General features: G+C 49.7%; 5 protein-coding genes across 5 annotated transcripts; 4 read left to right on the forward strand and 1 right to left on the reverse strand.

Annotated features, from left to right (window-relative positions):
* The first annotated feature begins 65 nt into the window (after positions 1–65).
* On the forward strand, positions 66–5612 carry LOC122612621 (tripeptidyl-peptidase 2). Its single transcript, XM_043786362.1, has 12 exons — positions 66–353; positions 545–881; positions 939–1488; positions 1737–2291; positions 2632–2753; positions 2809–2965; positions 3028–3230; positions 3289–3452; positions 3518–3629; positions 3691–4686; positions 4749–5076; positions 5135–5612. The coding sequence occupies exons 1-12, from the start codon at positions 189–191 to the stop codon at positions 5505–5507; spliced, it is 4062 nt and encodes a 1353-aa protein (XP_043642297.1). The 5' UTR covers positions 66–188; the 3' UTR covers positions 5508–5612.
* A 202-nt stretch (positions 5613–5814) lies between these two features.
* LOC122612623 (activated Cdc42 kinase-like) lies at positions 5815–15743 on the forward strand. Its single transcript, XM_043786364.1, has 8 exons — positions 5815–5875; positions 7121–7190; positions 7270–7669; positions 7725–8807; positions 8874–9610; positions 9673–9892; positions 13839–15158; positions 15216–15743. Exons 1-8 carry the CDS (start codon positions 5872–5874, stop codon positions 15405–15407), a joined length of 4026 nt encoding a protein of 1341 aa, XP_043642299.1. The 5' UTR covers positions 5815–5871; the 3' UTR covers positions 15408–15743.
* Positions 15744–15807: 64 nt separating this feature from the next.
* Positions 15808–20739, reverse strand: LOC122612622 (condensin complex subunit 3). Its single transcript, XM_043786363.1, has 7 exons — positions 20308–20739; positions 20061–20237; positions 19170–19984; positions 17583–19110; positions 16940–17521; positions 16725–16880; positions 15808–16431 (listed from the first exon to the last, which is right to left on the reverse strand). The coding sequence occupies exons 1-7, from the start codon at positions 20551–20553 to the stop codon at positions 15877–15879; spliced, it is 4059 nt and encodes a 1352-aa protein (XP_043642298.1). The 5' UTR covers positions 20554–20739; the 3' UTR covers positions 15808–15876.
* Positions 20740–21602: 863 nt separating this feature from the next.
* Positions 21603–24581, forward strand: LOC122613472. The gene is made up of 4 exons (XM_043787669.1): positions 21603–23144; positions 23202–23434; positions 23490–23886; positions 23943–24581. The coding sequence occupies exons 1-4, from the start codon at positions 21681–21683 to the stop codon at positions 24450–24452; spliced, it is 2604 nt and encodes an 867-aa protein (XP_043643604.1). The 5' UTR covers positions 21603–21680; the 3' UTR covers positions 24453–24581.
* Positions 24582–24918: 337 nt separating this feature from the next.
* LOC122614564 lies at positions 24919–25941 on the forward strand. Its single transcript, XM_043789130.1, has 3 exons — positions 24919–25069; positions 25146–25354; positions 25424–25941. The coding sequence occupies exons 1-3, from the start codon at positions 24991–24993 to the stop codon at positions 25739–25741; spliced, it is 606 nt and encodes a 201-aa protein (XP_043645065.1). The 5' UTR covers positions 24919–24990; the 3' UTR covers positions 25742–25941.
* The last annotated feature ends 290 nt before the right edge of the window (positions 25942–26231 follow it).

Genomic DNA, 26231 nt, shown 5'->3' on the forward strand with positions numbered 1-26231 from the left:
GTATTTTTCCCGGTACATTTGCGGTACATGCAGCCAGCTGCCCCATTTTTTTGCACTCAGATCTCGGTCTTACCAATCCAATTCTTCATTGAACAGCGACCAAGGAATTCGCAGAGAGTTCTGAGCGCAGCAACAGCAGCAAGAACACTACCAACAACGAGCAGAGCGACAAATCAACGGAGAGCAGGATGGCCACCAGCGGTATTGTCGAGTCATTTCCCACGGGCGCCCTGGTTCCCAAGGCGGAGACGGGGGTGCTGAACTTCCTGCAGAAGTACCCGGAGTACGATGGACGCGACGTCACCATAGCCATCTTCGATTCCGGCGTTGATCCCCGGGCAACGGGACTGGAGGTGAGTTGGCACTTTTTCACGCTCTCTATACCGGTGACTAAGTACTGGTACTGGTGATTCTACTACTATTTTTAATGTTCCTCTTTACCAATATTTTTCTGTTTCATTCGTTCTACATTCCTCCTCTTTCTTCCGTCTGCTTTTCCTTCTGCCTGCTCCAAATTCAAACCGCTCCTGCTACTCCCCGACAGACGCTGTGCGATGGGAAGACCGTTAAAGTAATAGAGCGGTACGACTGCTCCGGGTGCGGCGACGTGGACATGAAGAAGAAGGTGACGCCGGATGAGAACGGCAACCTGAAGGGCCTGTCCGGAAACTCGCTCAAACTGAGTCCGGAGCTGATGGCTCTAAACACAGATCCGGAGAAGGCGGTGCGGGTGGGCCTCAAGAGCTTCAGCGATTTGGTGCCCTCCAAGGTGCGGAACAACATTGTGGCCCAGGCCAAGCTGAAGCACTGGGACCAGCCGCACAAGACGGCCACTGCCAACGCCAGTCGCAAGATTGTCGAATTTGAGTCACAAAATCCAGGTGAGCCGAGGGATTGATTACTTACTTGGCAAAATGACCCACAACTTATCTTTGCAGGAGAAGCCTCAAAACTGCCCTGGGACAAGAAGATATTGAAAGAGAATCTAGACTTTGAGCTGGAGATGTTAAATAGCTACGAGAAAGTGTACGGCGACATAAAGACGTCCTACGACTGCATCCTTTTTCCCACGGCCAACGGCTGGCTGACAATTGTCGACACCACGGAGCAGGGCGATCTGGACCAGGCCCTGCGCATTGGCGAGTACTCGCGGACGCACGAGACCCGCAACGTGGACGACTTCCTTTCTATATCGGTGAACGTCCACGACGAGGGCAACGTACTGGAGGTGGTCGGCATGAGTTCACCCCACGGCACCCACGTATCGTCCATTGCCAGCGGCAACCATAGCTCCCGGGACGTGGATGGCGTGGCGCCGAATGCTAAGATCGTGTCTATGACCATCGGGGATGGTCGACTTGGGTCTATGGAGACCGGCACGGCATTAGTACGGGCCATGACCAAGGTAATGGAACTATGTCGCGATGGCAGACGCATCGATGTGATCAACATGAGCTATGGCGAGCACGCCAATTGGTCAAATTCCGGGTAAGCAAGTGCGAAAAGCCGGCGGCAGCTAATCCCAAAGTTGGTGATGTCTTTTAGTGGGTCTGGGTCGGATGAAATGCGTCGCAGAAGAAAGAAGATGTGTGCGTCTAGGTAAATGCCATGCGAAATCCAAATACTCACACACTCCAATCCTCTTGTCTCCGACACGTTCTAGCCGTCACACACCTAACTGATAACCATCAAAAGTCATGAAAAGACTCCTAATCTTTATCTCTAATCTCTTGCAGCCGCATTGGGGAGCTCATGAACGAGGTTGTCAACAAGTATGGCGTGGTGTGGGTGGCTTCGGCCGGCAACCATGGCCCAGCACTATGCACTGTGGGAACTCCGCCTGACATTAGCCAGCCCAGTTTGATCGGTGTAGGCGCCTACGTTTCGCCCCAGATGATGGAGGCCGAGTACGCCATGCGAGAGAAGCTGCCCGGTAACGTGTACACCTGGACATCGCGAGATCCCTGCATCGACGGAGGACAGGGCGTGACCGTGTGCGCTCCGGGCGGAGCCATTGCGTCCGTGCCTCAGTTCACCATGAGCAAGTCCCAGCTGATGAACGGGACCAGCATGTCGGCACCTCATGTGGCCGGCGCCGTCGCTCTGCTCATCTCCGGTCTGAAGCAACAGAACATCGAGTATTCGCCGTACAGTATTAAGCGGGCGATCAGCGCCACTGCCACCAAGCTGGGCTATGTGGATCCCTTTGCTCAGGGTCATGGCTTGCTCAACGTTGAGAAGGCATTCGAGCATCTGACTGAGCACCGCCAGTCCAAGGATAATATGCTCAGGTGAGTAATGTAAACCGCCAATCAGACGATTGCAACGAACAACGGCTTGCTAAAACCGGTGTAATTAATTGACGTTCACAAGCGGCCAAAATCAAATCAACAATTAGATACAAGCAAAATTATACCGGTTATTATTTCGGTTTAATCTTGTTAATCGAATAATTATAAATATGTAGAAACAAATGATAGGCGCACCTTCTGGTTTTATATTTAAAAGGTTATCTGCTGATATCATAAGATGGCAGAATAATAGGATAATATTTTAGTAATATTCTGGAACTTAATTTATGATCACTATTGAACATCCAAATTATGAATTCCTTTGGTTTTAATCCTTTAGGTTCTCCGTGCGCGTGGGCAACAACCAGGCAAAGGGCATTCATTTGCGTCAAGGCGTGCAGCGCAAGTTCGTCGATTACAACGTGAATATAGAGCCCATCTTCTTCAATGACAAGGAGGCGGGTGAGTTGAGACTTTAGGTCACCCCGTTCGAGTTCTTAGCCTTTGTTCTTTCCAGATCCCAAGGACAAGTTCAACTTTAATGTACGCCTGAATCTTATTGCCTCGCAGCCGTGGGTGCAGTGCGGAGCTTTCTTGGATCTTAGCTATGGCACCCGCTCCATTGCCGTGCGAATCGATCCCACTGGACTGCAGCCAGGCGTTCACAGCGCTGTGTAAGAAGCTTCCCAGCCGAAAACGCTTTCCTTTCTAATCTGATTTATCAACATTTACCCAGGATTCGGGCCTATGACACTGACTGCGTGCAGAAGGGTTCCCTCTTTGAGATTCCTGTCACGGTGGTGCAGCCCCATGTGCTGGAGTCGGACAACACGCCGGTTTTCGAACCAGCCTCCTCCAAGGGAGACAACAGCGTGGAGTTTCAGCCAAACACCATTCAAAGGGACTTTATCCTGGTGCCAGAACAAGCTACTTGGGCGGGTGAGTGTTCCTCCTTGGAAAAAGTTTACAAAGTGAGTCACACTACTTCCTCATGCAGAGCTGCGTATGCGTATCACCGATCCCAATCGTGGCAAGGACATTGGAAAGTTCTTTGTGCATACGAACCAACTGCTCCCCAAGCAATCGTGCCGTAAGCTTGAGACTATGAAGATCGTGGTTGTCGGCTCGGAAAACGAATCTACAATGGCTTTTAAAGTTAAGGTTGGTAAATCGATTTAAGCCTTTCCCTGTCATCATACTGATTTAAACCCACATTTGTTTGGCAGCCTGGCAAGATTCTGGAGCTATGCATTGCCAAGTACTGGTCGAACTATGGCCAGAGTCATCTGAAGTACAGCTTGCGTTTCCGTGGCGTGGAAGCCCACAATCCCAATGCCTGTGAGTCCTTCGTAAAATGCTAGTAAGCTCTATTAAACTAAGACAAAACTTAATTATTTAGATGTCATGCATGCGGGCAGGGGAATTCACAAGCTGGAGGTCGAGGCCCTGGTCTCGGAAGATGTGAAACCCCTGCTGCAGCTGAAAAATGCCGAAGTGGTGCTAAAACCGACCGAAGCCAAGATCTCGCCGCTAAGCGCCACACGAGACGTTATCCCAGACGGACGTCAGGTGTACCAGAACCTGCTGGCCTATAACTTGAACGTGGCCAAGCCCGCAGATGTGTCGCTATACGCACCGATTTTCAACGACCTGTTGTATGAAGCGGAGTTTGAGTCCCAGATGTGGATGCTTTACGATGCAAACAAGGCTCTGGTGGCCACCGGCGATGCCCACTCCCACACTTCCTTCACAAAGCTCGATAAGGGCGAATACACAATTAAACTGCAGGTGCGTCACGAGAAGCGCGAACTGCTGGAGAAGATCTCGGAGGCCAACCTGGTGGCCTCATTCAAGCTGACCAACTTGCTCACCCTTGACTTCTACGAGAACTACAATCAGTGCATCGTGGGAGGTACTAAGTACGTCTCGGGTCTGCTGAGGGGGTCCACTCGGGTGTTGTATATCGCTCCTATTACCCAAGAGCGACTCACCAAGGCCAATCTGCCCGCTCAATGTGCCTGGCTGAGTGGCAATCTCGTATTCCCGCAAGATGAGGCCGGACGGCGCGTGGCTCAGCATCCTTTCACTTACATCCTCAATCCCGCTGAGAAAAAGGCACACACCAATGGCTCAAGTAACGGTTCCAGCGCTGCCGGGTCCACAGCTGCAGCAGCTGCTGCCCCCTCTGCTAATGGCGCAAAGCCGAAAGCTCCGGCGACTCCACAAGCGGCCACCTCGGTGACCAATCCTGCCGCCGGCGATGGAATCACAGTTCAGAATGACCCTCCGGTGGACAGCAGTGTCAGTCCCGCCTCGCCCAAAAAGGGCAAGGCCAGTGCTGACGACTATGCCGAAAGTTTGCGCGACTTCCAATGCTCGCACATTGTCAAGTGTGGTAGGATTTAAAAAAAAAAGAGAACTGATTTCTGATTAATTACACAAATAATCTTCTTACAGAGCTGGATATGGCAGAGAAAATCTATAATGAGGTGGTGGCTGCGCATCCCAAGCATTTGCAGGCAAACCTGTTGCTCATCCAGAATATCGAGTCCAATCAGCTGAAGTCGCAATTGCCGCTGACCTTCGTCAATGCCCAAAAGACATCCCCACCAGAATCAGGCGAGTGCTCCGACAAGCAAAAGGAGGATCAAAAGAAACTACGAAGCGCCCTGGAGCGCATTGTTAAGCTAGCCGACAAGGTGATCCAGGAGACCGATGCCGAGGCACTGCTCTCCTACTATGGCCTGAAGAACGATACTCGTGCCGATGCAGCCAAGATAAAGACGTAAGTTGTGTAATTGGGTTTGGCATTCCAATCAGAATATAATTCCTTTCTTCTTTAGCAACATGGACAAGCAGAAGAATAATCTCATTGAGGCGCTTAGCAAGAAGGGCATTGCTGTGGCCAAGCTGGCCGTTTTAGACGACAGCATCAAGGATCGCCTGGCTGAGATCAACGATCTGTACAGTGAGATTATCAAGTTCGTGGACGCCAACGACTCCAAGGCCATCCAGTTTGCACTGTGGCACGCCTATGCCCATGGACACTACGGTCGCATGTACAAGTACGTGGTGAAGCTGATTGAGGAGAAGCGCTCCCGCGATTACTTCGGGGAGCTGGCCGCCATCAACGGCGCCCTGGGTCACGAGCACATCTGTACTGTCATCAACCGTATGATGGTCACTGCCTTTCCCAGCAGCTTCCGTTTGTTCTGAGCACCGTTCGAGAGAAGACGCAACAAATATTCACGCTTCGATGCGATCATTGTTTTTTATAACTAATGTAATCCATATGTATATGAATAAATGCTATTAACTGAAGTTAGAAACCGTTAGTCATTTCCTCTGAAGTAAATTTGTTAATTTAACAAAGTATAAATTATCGAATCTCCTGAAGAATCTCCTTGAATATAAATGCAATTGAGAAGTTATGGAAATTTGAAATCCCGCCAAGCCGTTACACCGTCGAATGCAGCATTTTCCAGCACTGGCGCCTGGTAATTGAGCCGACTCCGCGCGACGGTCATACTTATTGCAGCAAAAAAACAAAAAACAATGCAGACGCACACGCGAGTGTAAAATGGGTAAGTTTCACAGAAAAAGCGCTGTTAAAAACTGGAAAATTGTCCAATTGTGCGGTTAATAATATGAACTCGCCGGTGACAGGTGAGAAGTGCAAGAAAAGCGACTTTCAACTGCAGTTCCCTGCTACGTAGTTGCGATTAGGCTTCCGCCTGTGTGTGCAAGTGTGTGTGTGCGTGTATGTATTGGCCGATCGATTTTATTTTGCATATTCAAGGACAAGCGAAGTCCTGCGGGAAAGTGCGGCCGGGTTTTGTAGAAACGAGAATCGGGGCGGCGCCGGAAACTGGAGCGAGCTCCTGGTCCCTAGCTGAATGACTCAGTAATCGCAGCACAAATCCCCGGGACGATATCAGCTCCGCAATCTGTGTACATGCATTTGTTGCTTAAGTTCCACCCCGCATCCAGTCCCATCTCACCAGTCCCACTCCCACTCCAACCTACCCCTTGCCCACCCACTGTGTCAACTTCGGAGAGGACAAACAATGGCCCCTTGCAGCCGGATGACAAATGCGGGTGCAGCGACATCAAGAAAGAACCTTCGACTCTGGCGACGCGACTATCAGATACTCTCCTCTTTTAAGTTTGTTTATGATGTGCAGTACCATTATGTGCCACTAAAATGAGTTATAATTCAAGTCTTATGTAAAGTTAAAAAGCAGATTAAATCGACGCATTGTGACTTTCGGAAGTAAAAGTTTAATTCTATCCAAATGGCTTACTCAAAATGAACATAAACTTCTGGTTAGAATTCAATTGGCGTGGCACATCTTGTTAGATATTTTGATCCAACTGACATGAGTTGGTATCTTCAATCATGAAACTTCCGATAACCTCACCTTTAAGTGGAGGAATAAGGTGAGGGCTGTATAAATTTGAATGAATGTGAACGAGTGTAGGGTATAAAAGAAGGCAATTGGAATTCTGTGTCAATGTGCTCACGTACTCCTGTGTGCGAGGATGGTGGTGAGGGTGTGGGTGCGGGAGCGGGGGCGGAACTTTTGGGTATTCAGGAGATGTGTGTGTTTTATTTTATCATATTCAAAAAACCATCTGCGTTGGCGGATCGATCGTTAAAGAAGTTATTTATTGCCTAGGGTATTCCCCCTTTTCGCTCTTCGCTCTTCACTTCAAAGATAAGGGCCCCCAAGATTTGGTCTTGTGCGGTCGCTTATATAGTATCTATATAATATATACCGACGATCTTAATGTGTTTATTTTTGTACATTCCCATTCCCCGGTTCCAGAGTATCCACAAATTGATTTATACGAATTCCTCACTGAGTCCGAACTGCAGCAGTACTACAATGCCGTCAAGTGAGTGACCCAAAAAGCGGAAGCACTTCCCCCCCTATCTTCAACCCAACTAATTCATTATACTTTTTACTCCCCGCAGAAACGAATTGAAAATAACGAATGCGGCCCAATTTAAGTATGCAGCGGACGAGGATTTACGTTTCATCGGGCTCTCGCGCCCGGAAATCCGGAGGCTGCGTAAGTTCTACGAGAAGCATTTTCCCCACAGCTACCTCAGCAAGATCAAGCGTCTGCTGCAGGCGCCTGGCACGATGGTTAAGCGGGAAGAGGCGCCTGCCGGCGGAGGTCAAGTGGCGCTGGATGGTAGTAGTGCCTCTGCATGCTCCTCTCTGGCCGCCAAGAACGGAGCCAGTTCTCCAAGCAAGGTGCCCAACAACAAGCACATAATACCGGCGGACTCCATTAGTGTAAACAAGCAGCTGGGAACCGGCGAATTTGGGATCGTCCAACAGGGAGTCTGGTCCAATGGCAGCGAAAGGGTGAGTACAGATCAGTCTTTATCGTCTTCCAATTGTTATCCTCCATCTTTGACAGATCCAAGTGGCTATTAAGTGCCTGTGCCGAGAGCGCATGCAGTCAAATCCCATGGAGTTCCTTAAAGAGGCGGCCATCATGCATTCCATCGAGCACGAGAATATCGTGCGTCTATACGGCGTAGTCCTGGCCACTGACTCCCTCATGCTGGTCACTGAGCTCGCCCATCTGAGATCGCTGTTGGAATGTCTCAAGGATTCGGGACTGCGAGTCAGTTTCCTTACCATTCCCACGCTCTGTGAGTTCGCCCTGCAGATCTGCAATGGAATGCGCTACTTGGAACAGAAGCGCCTCATCCACAGAGACCTTGCGGCGCGAAATATTTTAGTCTTCAGCAAGGACAAGGTCAAGATCTCCGACTTTGGCCTGTCGCGAGCACTGGGCGTGGGCAAGGACTACTACAAGACCAACTTCAACGTGAATTTAAAGCTGCCGATCGCATGGTGCGCGCCCGAGTGCATCAATTATCTGCGCTTTACCAACGCCTCCGATGTGTGGGCTTTTGGAGTGTGCCTATGGGAAATGTTCTCCTACGGCTTTCAGCCCTGGGCGGCACTTACCGGCTTGCAGATTCTTGAGGCCATTGATGCACCCAACTACCAGCGGCTTGAACAGCCCGACTGCTGTCCCAGCGAGTATTATACATTGATGATGAAGTGCTGGCAGGACGACGCTGCCAAGCGACCGCGCTTCGGCGAAATCTATGACCAACTGCCCGATATGAAGCCAGAGCAGCTTAAAGCTGTAGTGAATTGCACAGAACCCAAAAAGGATCATCTACTTTATCGCCAGGGCGATATTATTAGCGTTCTAGACCGCAACACGGGCACACCCTTCTGGAAAGGCGTGCTCAGCACTGGCAAGACGGGCTACTTCAACCCCTCCAACACTGTGGCCTTCCTCGAAGGTCTGCCCACCTCCACACGTGATTCATTCAGCCGGGTGAGTGACCACAGAATCAGCAAGCGCAAGTTGCGCACCGAGATGATTTCGAAGCCACAGAACGACTTCAAGCACACCGGCCACGTAGGTATTGACGGAGCAACATTTGGAGACATCGCATTCCTGGGAAGTTCGCAGAATGTAAGTCCTATGACGAAATCGATTTCCTTCTGTTTACTTAGATGTAATGTTATTTGATTTTTTCAGTACAATCACGTGCCCAAGCAGATAGTGACGCCCTACAAACCCTCGGAGGACATTGAACAAACACCGCTCCTGCTGCCGCCAACGCCCACGAGTCCCGACTCTCTTCAGACTGCCAGTGGGTATTTCCCAGAGGGTGCCAACAGCGGAGGCGCCATGGGCACCTCTATGAACCCCACATTCATTCCATCCGCCGAACACACGCCTAAGCTGATAGCCACCAACGGCCAGAGCTCATTCGACTTTGCCAGCGGGTCTACAAATCCGTTTTTTCTCAACAGAGGAGACGATGAAATGGAGTTTGGCTTGCATAACAACAACTATGGTGCGGATGGTAAGAGTGTCCATTCAGAAACGGGCTGGCGCCCCACCTCTCGAAGTATTGTAGATGATCCTCATGAATACCACGAGATCTCAGATGATGAGATAGCGGCTGACAAGCTGGACTTTGGCCCATCGCTGTTGGACGAGATTAACTCGATGTTCGGATCGATTAGCGCAGCTACATGCAGTCACCCCAAGTCGCCCGGATTCGATCACGTGAACAGCAAAAATGAGATTACGGAAATGTCTGCCAAGTTGGGCCAAAAAAGTGGCGACACCAATGGCAACAAGCATGGCCATGGACTGCTGCCCACGCTCTCGAAAAAGAAATCTTCGGGAACTGTAAAACCAATTTCTGTAAAGGATGAGAAGATTCTCAACCATGCCATCGAGATAGCCAACGAGATTAGTGCTAGGTGAGCTGAACGCCTTAAATATCTGTTAAATAAACTCTAACTAAACTGTTTTTTTGTTCTAGGTCGATGATTGATCTGGTCTCTGATCAGACACCCGTCATCCACAGTCCTAAGCGCAAATTCAGTTTCAGGTTTCCGCACTTAAGTAATAATGGAAGTGGCGACAAGGCTGGCGGTTTAGGAGCCAGCGGCTCCGCCCACACTCCCACCCATGGCAATGCATCGCCCTTTTCCAAGAAAAAGAATTTCACCGAGGAACTGCAGAGCATTCCGGATATACAGGTAAGCCCCATAAGGAGTCAAATCCGTTTAGTTATCCAGTACTGCTATGCCACCGATCTACGGCTCTGAAATAGATTCTAATCCTTGAGTTTTGTCTTCACTCTGCTCTTTCTCCTTCATCTACATCGTTGTCCTTTCATTTCCCCTTTTGCGTTTGCGTTTGGCATTTTGTTTTGGTTGTTTTCTCGTTTTGCTCCTCCATTGATCCGAGCAGCGTTTCCGCTCGCTGAGCGAGATCAAGAACGGCACCGATCTACGTGTACCCATCTTTGACAAGGAGAGCTCCGATTTCCTATTTCAAAAGTCGCGCGAGATACTTAGCAGGCCATTGAATCTAGAACGAGAGTGTGCGGATGACCAGCCGCCAAAGAGTATCGACGACAACATCATGGACATTGAAAACACACTGAAAGCGCTCAACCTGGACTTTATGCACACCTACACAGAGCTGGATAAAAGCGACTCCAACGACACGATCCTCAACGACCAGCTGCCCCACATGGCCAGTCTGGACGACGGGATCAGCAGTGCCACCGGCAGCCTGAAGTCAGCGGTGTACAGCTACAGCAACGGCGTGCAGACCATGTTCGATTTTAATGCGGCCACCAGTCACCTGGACAAGCACCTCCAGTACATGCATAACCAGGCCCAGCTCACCGCCGCTGCACCCGTCGATCCCAAGCCCATGGATGACAAACGGTCGAGCACTCCAGACACGGGATTCGCCTCGCGCGACACCAACATCTCTCTGTCGCGTCGTAGTAGCCAAAAGTCCAGCTACAGTCCCCAGGAAAGTTTTCACTTTCCGCTTAAGGGCGAGGCCCTATTCAGCGCACCTCCAGTGGTAATGTCAGGAGGATATGCCAGCCTCAAGGATGAGCTCGGTTATGAGAGATTTGGAAACGGTGCCACCAAGCAGATGCTGGCCAGCGCCTCGCCCATCAAGTCTGGAGCGGGTTTGAATGTTAGCAGCGGCTCTGTTTACATGGCATCCAAGGGCTACCGCCAGCGTTCGACATCATTCAATGAGAGCTTCCATCCCATATCGCCGGTTCTCTCGGAACCGCCCCAGCGAGACAGGGGCGTGATCCAGCGACAAGTGAGGATGGAGCAGCAACCGCCTTTACCACGTCGCTCCGCCTCGTATAAGCCCCGTTCCATCAGAGCCCGCACTCTAAGGCGGTTGAGCTACAATCCTATGACCCTGGATTCGAGTTCATCCAGCGGCGAGGAGCCGGTCAAGCCAAGTCTGGCCCGCTCCGAGTGCGACATCCGCGCCAGAGTGGCGGCCAGCTCGAATTCGTCGTTGGGAAGACGGCGCCGGGCGGGAATGCATCGCCAGGTGCAGTCAGCTTGCCACGACGAACGTGAGGTCATCATCTCTCCTCGACAAATGTACGGATCGAATTCGAGCATCAAATCGGCGCCGCACTATAATATTGGAGGGCAAAGACGCACCTTTCACAGAGGCGGACCCGGCGTGATGGGTGGTGGCTATGAGCAGTTCCAATACGACGAGCGCATTTACGATTTTGGAGGTCGTGGTCCGGGCAACAACTACAATATGGCTCAAGCGAGTTACCTGAGCTCCAGTCAAAAGCCGAGCTATCTTTTAAATGGAACCGAATTGCCCGGATCCGGGTCGGGTTCCTCTTCAGCAGCTTCGTCAGCAGTGCAGGCCACCTACAGGACAGGAGCCGGAGCCCCTGTACAGCGACCAATGAGCGGAGGAGCTGCTCTGCACGAGTTCGATATTAGTCGACTCACGGGAAAGAGTCCCACTTCCACCAACTTCGTGGGAAGTTCGCCCGAAGAACTGAAACAGCGCCAGCTTTCTGTGGGCTCGCTTCAGGCGCCAACTAACAAGGTAGCGAAGCCCCAGCGACCCACGGAATTCCACTGGCCGGAGAAGATACACGCATCGGCGGTTAAGCAGCACGAGATGCACTGGCGACAAGTGCAACAGCAGCAGTCGCTGCCCACGGCATCGATTATCACAGCAGCGGTTGGTGGAGCAGTTGCAGCCCGAAGATCCAGTGATAGCTCCTCCTCGTCCAGCACCGAGAGCGGGGATGAGTTCCAGTTCCGGCGGGAGTTCGTAGCGCCGCGAATTCCGCCCAGTCCGGCTCCATAACTAAGGAAAATGCTGAAATACGTTCTCAATTTACTGTTTGGCAATGTGATGTCCGATTAGAGGCGATGGGGATATGGGAATATGGGGAGATGCGAATTGAATCCGGAAAGTCGTGGTCACGAATGGATGCTCCGCAAGGAGCTGGGCGGTGTTGTGTTTGTGCTACTGTCTGTGTGTGAGGAATAGAGCGTAGAGTGTTGGCGTCGAAGAGTAAATTGTAGAAGTATTTACAGCGAATAGATTATATATTTTTTGGATTTGAATTTTTTGAAGCGAGTTGAGAGTGTGCCTTATAGGAAAACACCGAAGACCTCTCAGAACAGATAATAATGATGTGCAGATCAGCTGCATACCTTCCAAACTTCCATTACATCATCTATCTCATGGTTCATCATCGCCAACAGCTAAACTCCATTGCATCAATAAAAGCGGTTTCCTTTTCCAGTTCGATAAAGTATGTTGAAGTATAGTGGTCTGTAATTAGATTTGCACTTCAAAACCTAATTGTAAACCCGCTGTATGCTGCTGTATTTCATATCCAATTTGAAAAGGATAACACCGCGAAAGTTTTCTCCGCATTTCTCAAACAGTAAAATATTAATAGCCTTACGTCAATATACCAAACGTTTCTTCAACTTTTCACTACAAACTAGCATATATAACAAAGATAATGGCTTCCAAACGGAATAGAAAATGTTCAAGAATTTTGTAAAATGAAACCCAACAAGAGCTTGGTTGTCGAAAACAGTATTGCAAGGCACACGACAAACACAAAACACCTACACTTTTTGAGGGGAATCCAACTAGACAGGGTATTACCTATTGCCGCTGAGAGCTGAATCCTTAGAGCCCACGGTAGTTATAAGTCACACACAGACACATTGAAAACAACTAGACAGACAGTCACCCACACAAAACTGTTGACAATCCTCAGAACTTGTCCACATCCCAAGACATTCGACGGAGCAAGAATCCCGTACGGATTATGTGCCATATCCTGACGCTTGCATTTTTTATGAAACCAAAGCTAAAGCGAAACCAAAACCAAAACCAAAACAAAACCAGTTAGACGATACCGAAACCAAGAGAAGCATTTACGCTCACTTCAACTAGAGTGTCGAACCCTAAGTATCTTTAAGATTGGAGATTGAAGAGTCAAGTATTGGCATACTAACCAAAACGAAACCGAAAGCAAAACTAAAGTAAACTTAAATTGAATTGCCGACGGCTGCAAAGTGTCGAACGTTTTTGATAACCTCACTAAGAATATATTATATGAATTAAACTTACTAAAAGATTTTCGCATTCTATGCATTTATGGATAACATTAACATGAGAATATTATATACAGATTATATATACACCTACCTAAATCTAAATCAACCTAATTATATGTATACAAATATTTAGTACGAAACATGATATTCTAAACTATGCGTTTGAAGCGTTTCAACCCTGAGAACATTAAACTAAAATTGAAACCAAAATTTACTCGAGTATTATACAAGAAACCCCAAAAGTAAACTAAACTAAACTACATTTAACTAAGCGACAACTATTTAAAAAACAAAACAGTTTGAATTCTAAGAACCAAACAAGTTAATTGGTAATCAAAAACGAAAATGTTGTGCATATTTAAAGGGATTCAATAAAAAAACTAATTCTGAATTTCAATTCTGGCGTTGGGTCTTACGATCGTTTAGTATACATTGATTCTCCCCCGAAGCTTTAGTTATTATTGTTTTGTATCCCTACATTATCATTTTGTACAATTTCATTTCCATTCACTTTATTCCCAACCCGCCCACACAGTCGCTGATCGGCAAGGAGGGACTGGAGGCCTACAACAGCCTGATCGAGCGCAAGGCCCTGCTGGACATTGGTCCCAGTCCGGCGGCCACCCTGCTCCGCCACCTGGACACCGACGAATTCGATCTGCACAGCCTTCACCAGTCGCAGCGCCCGATGACACTGCCCACTCGAGGCGCCACCCAGCGGGTGCGCAAGGCGGAACTGGCCGCCGGATTGAGTCGCCACAATGACGAGAACTCGAATTCGCTGGAGGCGTGCGAGAGTCCCAGCTACATGACCCACGGCAGCTACAAGTTCCCCGAGGCACAGCCCACCGAACAGCTTCCGGAGGCGGAGCCGGAGTCGCCAAACCCCATTCCCCTGCCGCCGCGCGAGGGCAAAAAGCAGGTGAAGACCAGCACCAAGCGCCATGTGCGCAAGTATCCGTTGATAATCCCGGCCAACGGTTTGCAACGCACCCTCAGCAAGCTGACGGACTTCGGTGACGAGGCTGGCAAATCAACAGAGCTATCCAGCTCTTCCCAACCACAGCCAGGTCGAGCCATCGAAGTAGTGGCCGCTGTGCGGCCGAGTAGCATGCGACGTCCGTCGCGGCCCTCGGAGCGGGAGTACGAGAACATGCCGTCAGTGGACAAGGAATCCGCTCACACCTACCAGAACTTGGACAAGCTGGCTCCTGCCGATGCTGCCGGCTTAACGGACACAGCTTCGCTGCAGTTCGAGTCCATCCTGGAGGCTGACACCAGTAAGGAGGGCATTCTGCAGTCGCCGGATGTAACAGACGGATTCTACAACTTTTCCATTCAGAAGGAGCACTACAACAAGGGAAAGGATGCCGAGTTTGAGGCCACTCAAATATCCGGCCTGTATGTGAACGATGACGAACTTCGCAACCTGGACATCGAGAGCAGTCGCCGGACAGCCACTCCAGGCAGCAGTTGCAGCGCCTTGGAATCGGAGGTCAGCCAGACAGATGCGTTGCCGCCATCAGAGTCTGCATCGGAAGTGAGTCGCTTCGCAAGTGCAGACAATGAGCTGGCTGGTAATGCACTATTCAAAAAGGTTCGAGCCTCCGTGAACATGGCCATGAACAGGAAGTCAGTAGCCGAAACCAGCATAAGCGGCAACCAGCCAGGAGGAGCTTCTGCCAAGCCACAAACTGAAGCAGAATACTTTGCAGCCACCGCCGCCCGACTAGCGGATTCCAATTCGGTGAGCTGTGAGGACCTGCTAGAGTTCTCTGACAAGAAGCCCAAGGGTTGCGAACGGGGCGTGGACTCGGATGAAGTGCGCATAATGGTGAAAGTGCTCGGAAAGGATGTGAGTTCACTGTACATTAAGAAACAAATATCATATAATCAAATGTTTATTTCACAGAGCACGCCCAATCGTTGCTTGGGTGCCCTGGAGTTCATCAACTGGGACGTGCACAAGTCTATCAAGCTCATCAAGTTGCAGAACCTGGTTAGCGAGGCCAATCTCAGCCTGGAAGCCTCCTTCGAGGCGCTGCAGCAGCACGAATGGGATCTGCACACAACGGCCCACAAACTAAATGGCCTTAAACTTTAAATACTCCTCTAAGGCCCCCACTTCTGGATCGTCCTGATCTGGCTTCAACGACCGCCGTTGCCTTAACCTCATAACTATCGTTTCTAATTTGTAGGCTAAGCTTGGTATAGATCTAAGTAATTTGGAACTAACGTAATCACTGCTCGCCATTGGCTGCCTTCATTCGGATCCATAGAATCTCAGCATGTACTTATTCACGCATGCTTGGTCTGCATGCAAGTAACCAGCATCAAAATACACATTTATGCACCTGCGTACATATATAGACATTTTCAATAAATTATAAACATTTTATACACGGCCTTCAGCTGATTTAAAATGTTTGTTTCTGTGAAATTATTTAACGATTTATTTAAACTTTATACTACTACATAATTTACACATATTTTACACAAACCATCGGACACGCAACTTAACGCTAACGAACGAACACACAACGTGAAACTATCGGGATGAGTAAGGGCGGATGCTATTTCCGCCTGCTGCGCTTGCCGTCCGTGCTCATGGACAGGGCCACGGCCCGCGTCACGCGCTTTGGCGTGGACACTTGCAGTTGGCCGCCACTGAGGTTCATCTCGAGGGACATCCGCTTGCGGGTCATGACACTGGAATTTATCCGCTGCGCACGCGCCTCGTTTCGCGTGGTCACTTTTGGGGTGCTGGAGCTGGGGCGGGATCGGATTAGGGATATCGTCTTCTTGAGCGGCTTTTTGGGTTTCGCAGGTTCTGGTTCCGATTCGGACTCTGTTTCCGAGTCCGGCTGTACAACAATCTTAGGAGGTACTTGGTTCTCCTTGACCGACGACGTGCTGTCTGTGGGACTATTTGTGTTTTTCGCCACCTGCTGTCGCCGGAAACTCCTGTTGTCCAGGCGTTGCTGCTTCCGCAGCGGCGACTCGCGGGGCGGAGAGAGAGCCGTTGAATCATTGGACCGCAGTGATCGGGAGTTGGGATCTGACGGAGTTCGCCTCAGCACTCTTTTGCGTCCGTTTCTTAAAGGCGTTTCCAGATGCAAGACTTTTCGCTAATGATAATTAAAAACAAAAAAAAATGTAAAAATCAAATGAATACAGCCCCTTTTGCGAAGTAAGATTATTGTGCTTTTTATAGTATATCTTCCCAATTGCAAAGCTAAGCAAGTGGTGCATCATTAATTCTAAAGTTCTTAAAGGAAACTACAATTTGTGTTTAGTTTTAAAAACATTTGTTGATTGTTAATGCCGATTGCAACTTTTATCTTAAACTAAACAGCGGGTAGGTGGTGCGAGAGTCCTTTGGGAGTGGCTAGAGCTGCAAGCGCAAGCGCCTCATACTCACTTTGCTAACTGGGTTGGGTGTGGTCTGGGATGTGGAAGTGCTGGCGGCCTTTCTGTTGCGCAGCGAGCGGATACGTAGGTGGCTGGCTTCGTGTCCTGTTTTAGGACTGGGCGAGGCGACTGTGGGCGATGCTTCGATCACCTCTGAATCGTTTGACTTCAAGAGAAAATAAATGTTAAGGACTGTAGTTCTCTAAAGGAGAAACTTACTCTTACCTGGTTTGCTGCAGTGGGACTTTCGCTTATTTCCTCGTCGGATGATTCCTCCTCAGTGGAGGGCCGTTTTTCCGGTGTCTTGGACGACCTGGCAATGGCCATTTCAAGGCGACGCCTAATTTGCGGCTGGCGTAAATTTCGCTTGGATGTCTCTACCGCCTCGGATTCAGTGCTCTCCTCTGGATTGGGCGACTGCGGTCCTAATAAACTCTCGGCATCTGAATGGCTTATGGCCATTGAGCGACGCAGGTGACGAATTCCCACAATGTTATCTTTCCCAAAGGTAGTTACAATGGGTTCGGGGACTGGCGCTGGTGGTTCGACTGCCTTTGGAGTTTCAGTAGCGTCTGCTGCGGTTGAGGCAGCAGATTGCGTCAGATCGTTCGGAGATTCTTCGGTATCAGGGGATTTCGACTTTGCCTGCACTGCAGTTTCCAACTCCGCAGTGGTCACAGTAGCTGTTTCAAACTCTTCATCACTTTCGCCTTCACCGGGATTCCGACGCGGTGGCGGATTGAAACTGCCGTTTACCACCAGCTTGAAGTTCTCAATACTCTTGATCATGCGCGGATCTAATTCGCTCTGAAAATAAACAGGAGTCAAGTAAGCACAGGATGTGGAGGGTTCTTAAAACAGTACTTACGGCTATCAGATTCTCCGCCAGCGCAAGTATTTCAGCCTTCACGTCTGGACCGTTTAATACGTTTATTGATAGAGACGTTAGCTCCTTGGCCAGTATACGGCACATATCTTTGCGCTCCGTAAAGTAGTTCTGAATATATTGAAGAAAACTTATCGCTATTTTGTTGTGGATATTGGTTTGTGGCGTGCTGATCTCCTGCACTGTCATTTCGAGGAAGAACTTGGTCAAGTGTTCGGGTTGAACGCCGTGAAGCGGCGAGTCAAAGCTGCAGTTCATAATGGTCCAAACGGTGGGTAGGAAGCACGGCTGTAGGAGACTATGCTTGTTTAGCCGCCTCAGCTCTTCGAAGAATATGCCCAGCACCTGGCTGATAATGGGCTCGGTGTTGGGGTTAAAGTACCGCTTCAGCAGTTGCTCCAGCACATCCGTGCGATCGTCGACGTGGCCTCGGAGCACTAAGCGACAGAGACCGCGAACGATTGCCAAGCCCACACCTTTGTTTTGCACACGCTCCACATAGTGTCCTAATACCACGAGAATGTCACTATTCTGCTCGTTGTTCTGCGACTGGCTGCCATCGTCGTCATCGTATAGCTCCTGCATTGTGTACAGTTGTCGCCGCTTCGTCTTCGACAGTGCACCTCCGGTCTGGTTAAGATCGTTGAAGTAATCTACACCATAGCGATCCAACAGCTCCAAAATGCAGTTGGCCGCCGTCTCGCACAGACGCACGATGTTGTTGTTGCAGAACTGGTCCACCACCACCTCGAAGACCTCCTTGCTGTAGGCCTCGTAGAACATGCTAAAGGTGGTGCCGCATTTGATGGCCCACTCAAAGATGTCAACCTCGGCGCACGGTAGGTAACGGCAGATGAAGTCCTTGTACAGCTGGCAAAGACTTGGCGTCAGCTTGTGGACGTGCGGCGATGCGGTCATGTAGTAGCAGGTGTAGAGACCCTTCAGCACGCGCTCTTGCTTGGAGAGCTTCGGGCGAGTGGGCATTTCAATTACGCCGTTCTTTTCCAGCAGCGGCCGAATTAACTCCGTATACTCTTCGGTGACAGCAATTTTTTCATCGTTTACGGACTGCGCTCGAATGTACTCCTTTTGGCGCACATAATTGTCCTCCTGTTCCTCCATCTCAAGAATTCTAACTTTCAGAGAAGAGATCTTCATCTTTAGCGGAGTGTCCAAGTCGTCCAGCAACTTATTGATCAAACTTCGATCGTGAATCAGCTCGTTCTGCTTGGTGTTCAGTTCGCACAGCTCGTATACGATCTCGATAAAGAACTGCATTCGGTCGTTCATGTCGGTGATCAGTTGCTCCATGCAGCGCACCAGCACGCGCACGATCTTGTGGTCTAATAGGCAGTCTTTTAGGAGATTGGAGATCAGCAGACGCATATTGCCGCGCCCGATCTCGTCGCCCAGATCGTAGGACTCCAGTATCTCCACCAGCGATAGAAGCATGTTTTGGAACTCAACCTGGGCAAACTTGTCCATATCAGGCTTTTGAAACTGGCAGAATCTACGAAAAGGAATAAATTTAGAACCAATTGGCGGTGAGGATTACATTCTGCAACTTACTTCTCCATATAGGTGCAGAAGACACTGAGTTCCGGCAACACTGATTCCATTTCAGGCGCCTCCGTGTCCAGATACTCGCTGAGACACTGCCAATACAATAATAACTCTACGGTGATAGATTCGTGTGGGATGCAGCGGTGTAGTTCGCAGTCTTCACTTAAAGGCAGCTGATCGATGAGTTGCTGGATGTCCGTTTGCTCGAAGATCACTCTAAGCATTTGCTTGGCCACGCGTCGGAAACGCAGAAGTTCTTCTTCATTCGAGTCCAGCTTAAGGGCCGCTGTCAGAGCAACGTAGTTTTGCTGGTAGGACTCAATCCAAGTCTTTAGCATGAAGTTGATCACCGTTTTGCGCACAGTGGCCGATGTATCGTTGAGTCCCTGCTCCAGCAGGGTGAGCCGCTGGGCCACCTTGTAGGAGCGCACCGGATAGTTGCACATATTAACGTAGGTGTGGCGGCGCACCTTTTCATCGACATCCCAAAGCCGCTCCAGGATGTGCGGAATGGTAATGTAATTGCGGCCCATGCACGTGATGATGCACTGACGCACGTTGGGCGAGGGATCGGAGGTAAGGTGGTACTTGTAGGCGCAGACGACGGGGTCGTTGGGATTGTCTGGGTTTTGAAGGCGCTGCATGGCCAGAACGGCCTGTTTGCGTACACTCGCGGACACATCCTTCACGCGGTCCAGCATTGCTTCCAGTATATCATCGCACTGGTGGTCATCCAAGGCGGCATTGGGTCCGAGCTCCTTAAGTATGAGATTCACAAAGTAACAGATGCGATAACGTATGTGCGGGTTGCTCGAATAGGTCTGTGGGGGCGGAGAAAACCAGGCACTAGCATTAGGTACACAATTCGACAGCACAGTATGTACAGTAGACACTCACCGTAAGCAGCCAGTGAAAGGTTTCGCCCAGCATGGGCTCTGTTCCATCCGAATCTGAGCTGGCAACGAAGGTGGCGCAGAAGTTGAGGGCCATGTTGGCGTTCTCATTGCCCTCCTCAGCTTCCAGGACGGCCTTCAACACGTTGATGAAGGCCTTTCGAAAGGGCTCGTGGCCCATCTGTCGGGAATGCACAATGTTAGTCTCTGAAATTCCGGATACAACAGCCAGGAATTCCGACGCCACTCACCTTTGCGTACAGTTGCTGCATCTCCTTTGAGTAGCGCTTGTGCAGGGATTCCTTGAGCTCGGCCTGTCGCATTATCGCGTACATGAGTTCCGCGGATGCGTCGGAGGTGGTGGCCACGCTCTGGTCCTCGTTTTCCTTCTCCCCATCTTTTTTGGACTTTTTGGTGGCCGCCGGACGCTTTCTTCCGCCCGTTGCCTTGGGTTTGGGGTTTTCCTTCTCGCCCGCCTTCGCCTTTGGTCTGGCCATTCCGTATAGTTTATTATGTTTTTTGTGGTCCGCAGCCAATACTGGATCTCCGTTTTTTACGGTTTAATCTTGAAAACTATTTTCAAATTGCATCAAACGATGGCGAAACAAACAAGCGTCGCGTTATTGCTTTCTCCTCTTTCCACCCCCGTTCGCTTGTTAAATTCAAATGATGCGTATGGATTTTTTAGTGTGTTTCTGGTGTTGCGATCGATAAATGTGATCGTTTGCCTATCGATTGCTGTTCTCCATTTTAAATTTAACGGAATTATGTATACACACACATTTTCGTGTTGAACAAACATTGCGATATTAAAATTATGTTTTAATTTCCATATAAACAGCTTGGAAAACTAAGCGTTCATTGAGTTCTTAATAAACGACCTTTGTTATTAGTTTTTTTGTAAAAACTGTGAAATATCATAGTATTTCTCCACCATATTCAAAAATCCACAACTCAAAAATGCACAACTCCTCCTTTTCTGAAATCGGCAATTGGAATTTTACTAGGGGTGGGTTTTTAAAAGAAAGAGCGATATTACTTATCACTCAGAGATTTATCTCTCAGAATAAATATTGTTCAATGGAAAATACAGCTGGCTGATAGGAAATCGCAGAGAGAAGAGTTGATGTACATGTCATTTTATATTGCAATAAGAACAAGAAGAGATGTTTTTCTTGTGGTTTTTCTTATAGGTCTTACAGTTTCAGGAGTATATATATTTATAAGTGTATATTTTATTGAAATATTTAACGACAAACCACTAAATTTCCTACATGTTTTTGGTTTTGATGAAAAAACAGGATATATGCATATAAATGCTGGCCGACACAGAGATTTCAAGATTTTAGGTAATTCTTTTTCCGAATTCCGGAAACTCATTCTAATTAATTGAGAAAAAAAATTGTTGGCCTTGCAAATTTATTGTTGCACTCTTTTGGGCAATAACATTAAGTTGTATGACATGTAATATAAAGAGTGGGTGTAAATTACAAAGAAACTGAAATTGCAGGATTTAATTTTTCAAAGTAAAGCTAGCTGGAGAGAATTTGTCATCAAAGAAATGTTTATTTTCATATATTAAAAATACTAATAAAACCTAGTGTCGCGCGAAATCTCTTTAACCATGTCCCGAGCCTCGAAGCGCGTCTACGACGCGAAGAACACTTACCCGGATCGCACCAAATCCGAGGAGAAGTCCTTCACGGAGGTGAGTGTTCCGATCAAGAAGCTGGACACCGCCCTGCTCCTGCTGAAGTCCAAGGAGGAGTGCGTCTTGCTGACCATTTTCAGCCACATCACGGACTTCGCCCGCCGCCAGGATGTGAATGTGCTCGAGCTAAGGGCCCATGGCTTGTTGGAGCTGCTGCTGGAGAAGGATCTGTTCATCGCGTCGGAGAACACGATGATCCGGCGCTTTGCGCTGTACTTGCTCACTGCTCTGCTGGACAACACGGACATGGGCACCTACGAGCCAGAACAAGCTAATGAGATCCTGGAGCAGGCGGTCAGGTTCTACATAAAGGAGGTGGACGACTTCTGCATCGAGTACTTGACCTATATACTCAATGTGTGCCTCAAGGATCCCCAGGTGGCCCATTGCATTGTGGAGGCCACTGACTTCCTGGAGAAATTTAAGTTGGTGTTCGTTACTTCCGAGAATCCGGATACGGTGTTCAACTCAATTGAGGCACTGCATCGAATGCTGCTAGTCCAAAGTGCAGAGCAGATGCTGGAGTTCACCACTCTGCCGGATTTCCCGGTGGATCGTATTATCTGTGAGGTTACCAACGAGTTCCAGGAGATCCGCAAGGCGGCCCTCAAAACACTGAAGACTCTGCTGGCGGACACTGGCGACGAAAGCGTCTTCGAGGCACTGCATCGCTGCTACTTCGTGCTGGAGCAGTTGGTCAAGGTTTTCTGCGAGAATCCTCAGGGGCCGGAGGCTGCCGATGTCATCGAGGTTCTGGCCACAGCTCTGCGATCCGAAAAGATGACCAAACTATTCTTCGAGCAGAACCTCTTCGACCAGGTCGTCGAGCAGCTGCGCAATCACATGGAAATGATGCCGCTGGAGATGCGCTGCACCATCATATCGATTTTCGCGGAGACGGCTCAGTACGAGCAGTTCCTACCGCGTATGAACAAGGCCGAGATCACGGACATGTTCCTCACCTGCTTGATGCAGAACAAGCCGGCTCCGGCTGCCTTCGTGATCCAGGGCCTCCATCGCATGTCGAACCATCCGGATGCGCTGCGACGTATTGTGGCCGCCTATCAGGAGGGAGCCATCCGGAAACTGGTGGCCATCCTCATGTCGCCGGATGTGGCCATCAAGGCTCGGGAGCAGGCGGGTGAGTTCCTCTCCCGTCTCCTCGTGGCTGCCTTCCGCGACACAGCTGCCGAGCTGCAGGAGCAGGACATCGCTGTGGTTCTCACCGCGGTCATTGCGCAGGGACAGCCCACTCTGTCCATCGACCTCATCCTATCGCTGCTGACGATCATCGAGAGCCTGGCCCAGAACGAGGAATACCGCACGATCCTAGGGGAGTATAGATCCCTTACCGAGCAGCTGGCCCAACTTCTAATGGTGATTATGGTTCGAGATTGTTGCGTATCTCCCAACCTAACCTCCTTCTGATGACAGCGTTCCTTTGCCCACTCCATCCTGGTGAACAACATCTTCCGGTGCCTCTGCACTCTGATCGACGAGGCTCCGGTGCGTGAGACATTGCTGGCCAACTACATCGTCTCCTCCATGAAACGGGCCCTTAAATCCCTGTCCAATCTGGTGAAGACTTCGGTGACCAACTTCATCCTGCAGACCACTCGCTTCAACGAGTTCATAGATGCCTACATCGACCGTGGGATCATGGAAGTGTAAGCTACCATCTGTTTGTCACTGAAGTTTACCTACACCCTTCGTCCATGCCAGATTGTTGGATTTCCAGAAGCACGCCTTCTGCATCTCCACCTGGGGCCCGGCCATCGAGAGCATCCTGTCCAAGTGCCCCACCATGAAGTTCGCCATCCGCAACTGCCTCACCTTTACGGACATCACGGCCGGCAAGGACTTCTATGTGTCGCGCAGGAAGTTCAAGGACTTCCGCCAATTTCAGGACATTCTGCGCCTCGACTGTTCGCCTCTGGATGCCGTCCTGGTGATGAACTTCGATCGTCCCAAGCCGAATCAGAACGACGTGATCGCCGTGCCGCTGCGTTGCCTGAGCACGATCACCGACTTACCTGGCGACCAGGGTTGGGGATACTGTAAGCGACCTGGAGACAACAACTTGCCGCAGTACTTGGAGGCACTCAACCAGACACTAGCTGTGGGTTCATCTTATACTGCATTTGTCTATTCAATTATTTAATGTAATCTCCCCAGATGCACGGCCTGGTGGAGAATCCCGAGCGGGTGCGTCGCTCCATTGACTTTGAGAACGTGGCCAAGCGGAGCAAGCTGATCGCTCAGGCGGTGAACGCCGTCATGAGCGAGAACCTCAAGGTTCTGGACCTGAATTCAACGGAGGAGTGCTGCCGGAACACGGTCCGCTGTCACCTGCAAGACCTGCGCCACGTGCTGCACACCAACTTCATACCGCTGGGCATGGTGCGCAGTGGCTGCCAGTTCGAGCGGGCGATCCTCTTCAAGGGCTTGGCCGACCAGATCGGGCTTCCCTGCACCCTGCAGCGCAGTGTTGACGGCAGGATGCTGTTCAACGAACTGCCACTGCCCCTGGAGCCGGAGAAGGATGTGCACTGCGACAAGAAGACACTCAAGTACATGCCCTGGCGCATGCTGCGACCCACCCACGTGGTGGACCTCCTGTACAACGTGGGCGAGCTGTATCCGATGCAGAGTCGCCAGGCGCTGCAGTACCTGCGCCTCTACTAGTTCAGCTAGTTCTACTAGTTCCCAGTTCCTGAACTGAGCTCCATGATCTCGGTTGCGCTTGCCAAATTATCCTGTCCACTTGTTCGTCCTCTGCTGTATGCATGTTTATTAAAATTGTTCTATCGGTTATGCCCATTGTTTATTTTGTAAGAAATCCATTATAGGAATAGCTTTAACTAAATTACATTAAACACATTAAAACAAGTTCCAGCACTAAGTTCTTGGTGTCAATCAAACAATTCAGAAATTAATAAGAAGAAATACAAACTATGTGGGTCTTTTAATTATTTAAATAATAATTTTTGATTGAATGTGGTATATTTTCGAGCAAAGAAGGTAATATTTCTGAAAATCCTGGTTTGAGTCCCGACTATTTACGGAAACCACTGCGCATGTCCTTCTCCTCTGCAGCTGCGTCTGACATTCGTGGTCCCAGTGTCAGATGGAGAGCAGTGGGGTTCGCGGAATGAGGAGCACGTAAACAAGAGAATCTCGGGCCACGTTAGATTAGCCAACGGATTGGGTGGCCAGCAGCAGGATGATCCGGCCCTTCGTCACGCTGCTCTACTTCCTGCTGACCAGTTCGTCCATCGTCTTCACGGCCTGCGTGAACAATGGTGAGTCCTCCACGGTGAGCCGCGACCTTGGCGTCGAAAAATCAATAACATCTGCCATTTCATCTGCGATGTCCAGTGACGGGCACCAGTTCACCCGGACCCGGTCCCAGTACCTCGCTGACCAGCGGGCACATCCACCGCACGGCGGCAGCCATCGAAAGGGTGAACAAACTGTGGTGCTTCGCCTGCCACACGATGGATGATGGGGAGGCCTGCGTGGATGTGGCGGTCCGGAACGATTCCGCGCTGATGAAGAAGTGCCAGGGCGAGGAGTTCATCTGCATGGTGAGTAAGCATGGCCGTAGCATCTCCAGTCCTCGAATCACTAACCATAGCTCACCCACTCAACGCCAGGTCAAGCGATTCTCGTACACCACCAGCACGGAGAACTCCACCAGTTCGCCCAAGATGTGGTCCCTGGACCGGCGATGCACTGCCAACTGTGAGCCCGGCTGCATCATCATTGGCGAGCGGACCAAGCTGTATTCCTGCACCTCCTGCTGCGAGGAGTCCTTCTGCAATACGGGCCGAGGAGCTGCCTCTGGGATCTTCCATCGCGAGGACACGGGCATCGGCACACGGCTCTTTTGGCTGGCCGCCCCCTTCCTGGTTAACATGTCGCTGGTCCTGTACAAACGGCACGCCGGCCACGTTCTCCTCAAGCTGCAATAGGCCTCCGGGTCACCTCACAGAATTTAATGCTCCACACTCAACTCAACTCCACTAAATGCCAAATGCCAAATCCTAGCTAACTTTAGTTCGATGTCTTCTGTAATGTAGATAGGCCGGGTGGTGAGAAGACCCAAGAAAGCGAGAAATCCTGAGAAATGGGAGCCTTGTTTCTGTAGGCTAGTACTAATATTATATTTTACCATGGATTACTTTTAATTAAAAATAGATTTCCCAGATAATTGAATTTTGACTTCTATGGGGTTCGTAAATTACAGTTTGCAGATATCTTAATAATCATATTATTCAAATAAGGATAACTGCTGATTACCGTTGACTTCGAATCTGTAAATCTGTAAAATTGCCTTTATAGATGGAAAACATGACGTATTTGGTCATTCTGATGAAAATCATGTCGAAAGTAGATACCCAACCAGTTCGAGCAGGGGAATCATTTATGTATTTGGAAATTAGGATTTTTATCCGAGAACTC

The sequence above is a fragment of the Drosophila teissieri genome, chromosome 2R, assembly GCF_016746235.2.
Source record: "Drosophila teissieri strain GT53w chromosome 2R, Prin_Dtei_1.1, whole genome shotgun sequence".
Taxonomy (NCBI): Eukaryota; Metazoa; Arthropoda; class Insecta; order Diptera; family Drosophilidae; genus Drosophila; species Drosophila teissieri.

What these genes read in the sequence shown, in the direction of transcription:
- LOC122612621 (XM_043786362.1), top strand. Translation starts at nt 189, where the DNA reads ATGGCCACCAGCGGTATTGTCGAGTCATTTCCCACGGGCGCCCTGGTT. An exon ending in GCCAATTGGTCAAATTCCGG is followed by an intron (nt 1,489 to 1,736) that starts GTAAGCAAGTGC and finishes AATCTCTTGCAG; the next exon opens with CCGCATTGGGGAGCTCATGA. An exon ending in CAATGGCTTTTAAAGTTAAG is followed by an intron (nt 3,453 to 3,517) that starts GTTGGTAAATCG and finishes TTTGTTTGGCAG; the next exon opens with CCTGGCAAGATTCTGGAGCT.
- LOC122612623 (XM_043786364.1), top strand. An exon ending in GCCAACGAGATTAGTGCTAG is followed by an intron (nt 9,611 to 9,672) that starts GTGAGCTGAACG and finishes TTTTTGTTCTAG; the next exon opens with GTCGATGATTGATCTGGTCT. An exon ending in TGAAAGTGCTCGGAAAGGAT is followed by an intron (nt 15,159 to 15,215) that starts GTGAGTTCACTG and finishes TTTATTTCACAG; the next exon opens with AGCACGCCCAATCGTTGCTT.
- LOC122614564 (XM_043789130.1), top strand. Translation starts at nt 24,991, where the DNA reads ATGATCCGGCCCTTCGTCACGCTGCTCTACTTCCTGCTGACCAGTTCG. An exon ending in CACGGCCTGCGTGAACAATG is followed by an intron (nt 25,070 to 25,145) that starts GTGAGTCCTCCA and finishes TGCGATGTCCAG; the next exon opens with TGACGGGCACCAGTTCACCC. An exon ending in GCGAGGAGTTCATCTGCATG is followed by an intron (nt 25,355 to 25,423) that starts GTGAGTAAGCAT and finishes ACTCAACGCCAG; the next exon opens with GTCAAGCGATTCTCGTACAC.
- LOC122612622 (XM_043786363.1), bottom strand. Translation starts at nt 20,553, where the DNA reads ATGGCCAGACCAAAGGCGAAGGCGGGCGAGAAGGAAAACCCCAAACCC. An exon ending in TGCAGCAACTGTACGCAAAG is followed by an intron (nt 20,238 to 20,307) that starts GTGAGTGGCGTC and finishes CATTCCCGACAG; the next exon opens with ATGGGCCACGAGCCCTTTCG. An exon ending in TGGCGGAGAATCTGATAGCC is followed by an intron (nt 17,522 to 17,582) that starts GTAAGTACTGTT and finishes GTTTATTTTCAG; the next exon opens with AGCGAATTAGATCCGCGCAT.
- LOC122613472 (XM_043787669.1), top strand. Translation starts at nt 21,681, where the DNA reads ATGTCCCGAGCCTCGAAGCGCGTCTACGACGCGAAGAACACTTACCCG. An exon ending in GACCGTGGGATCATGGAAGT is followed by an intron (nt 23,435 to 23,489) that starts GTAAGCTACCAT and finishes CGTCCATGCCAG; the next exon opens with ATTGTTGGATTTCCAGAAGC. An exon ending in CACTCAACCAGACACTAGCT is followed by an intron (nt 23,887 to 23,942) that starts GTGGGTTCATCT and finishes TAATCTCCCCAG; the next exon opens with ATGCACGGCCTGGTGGAGAA.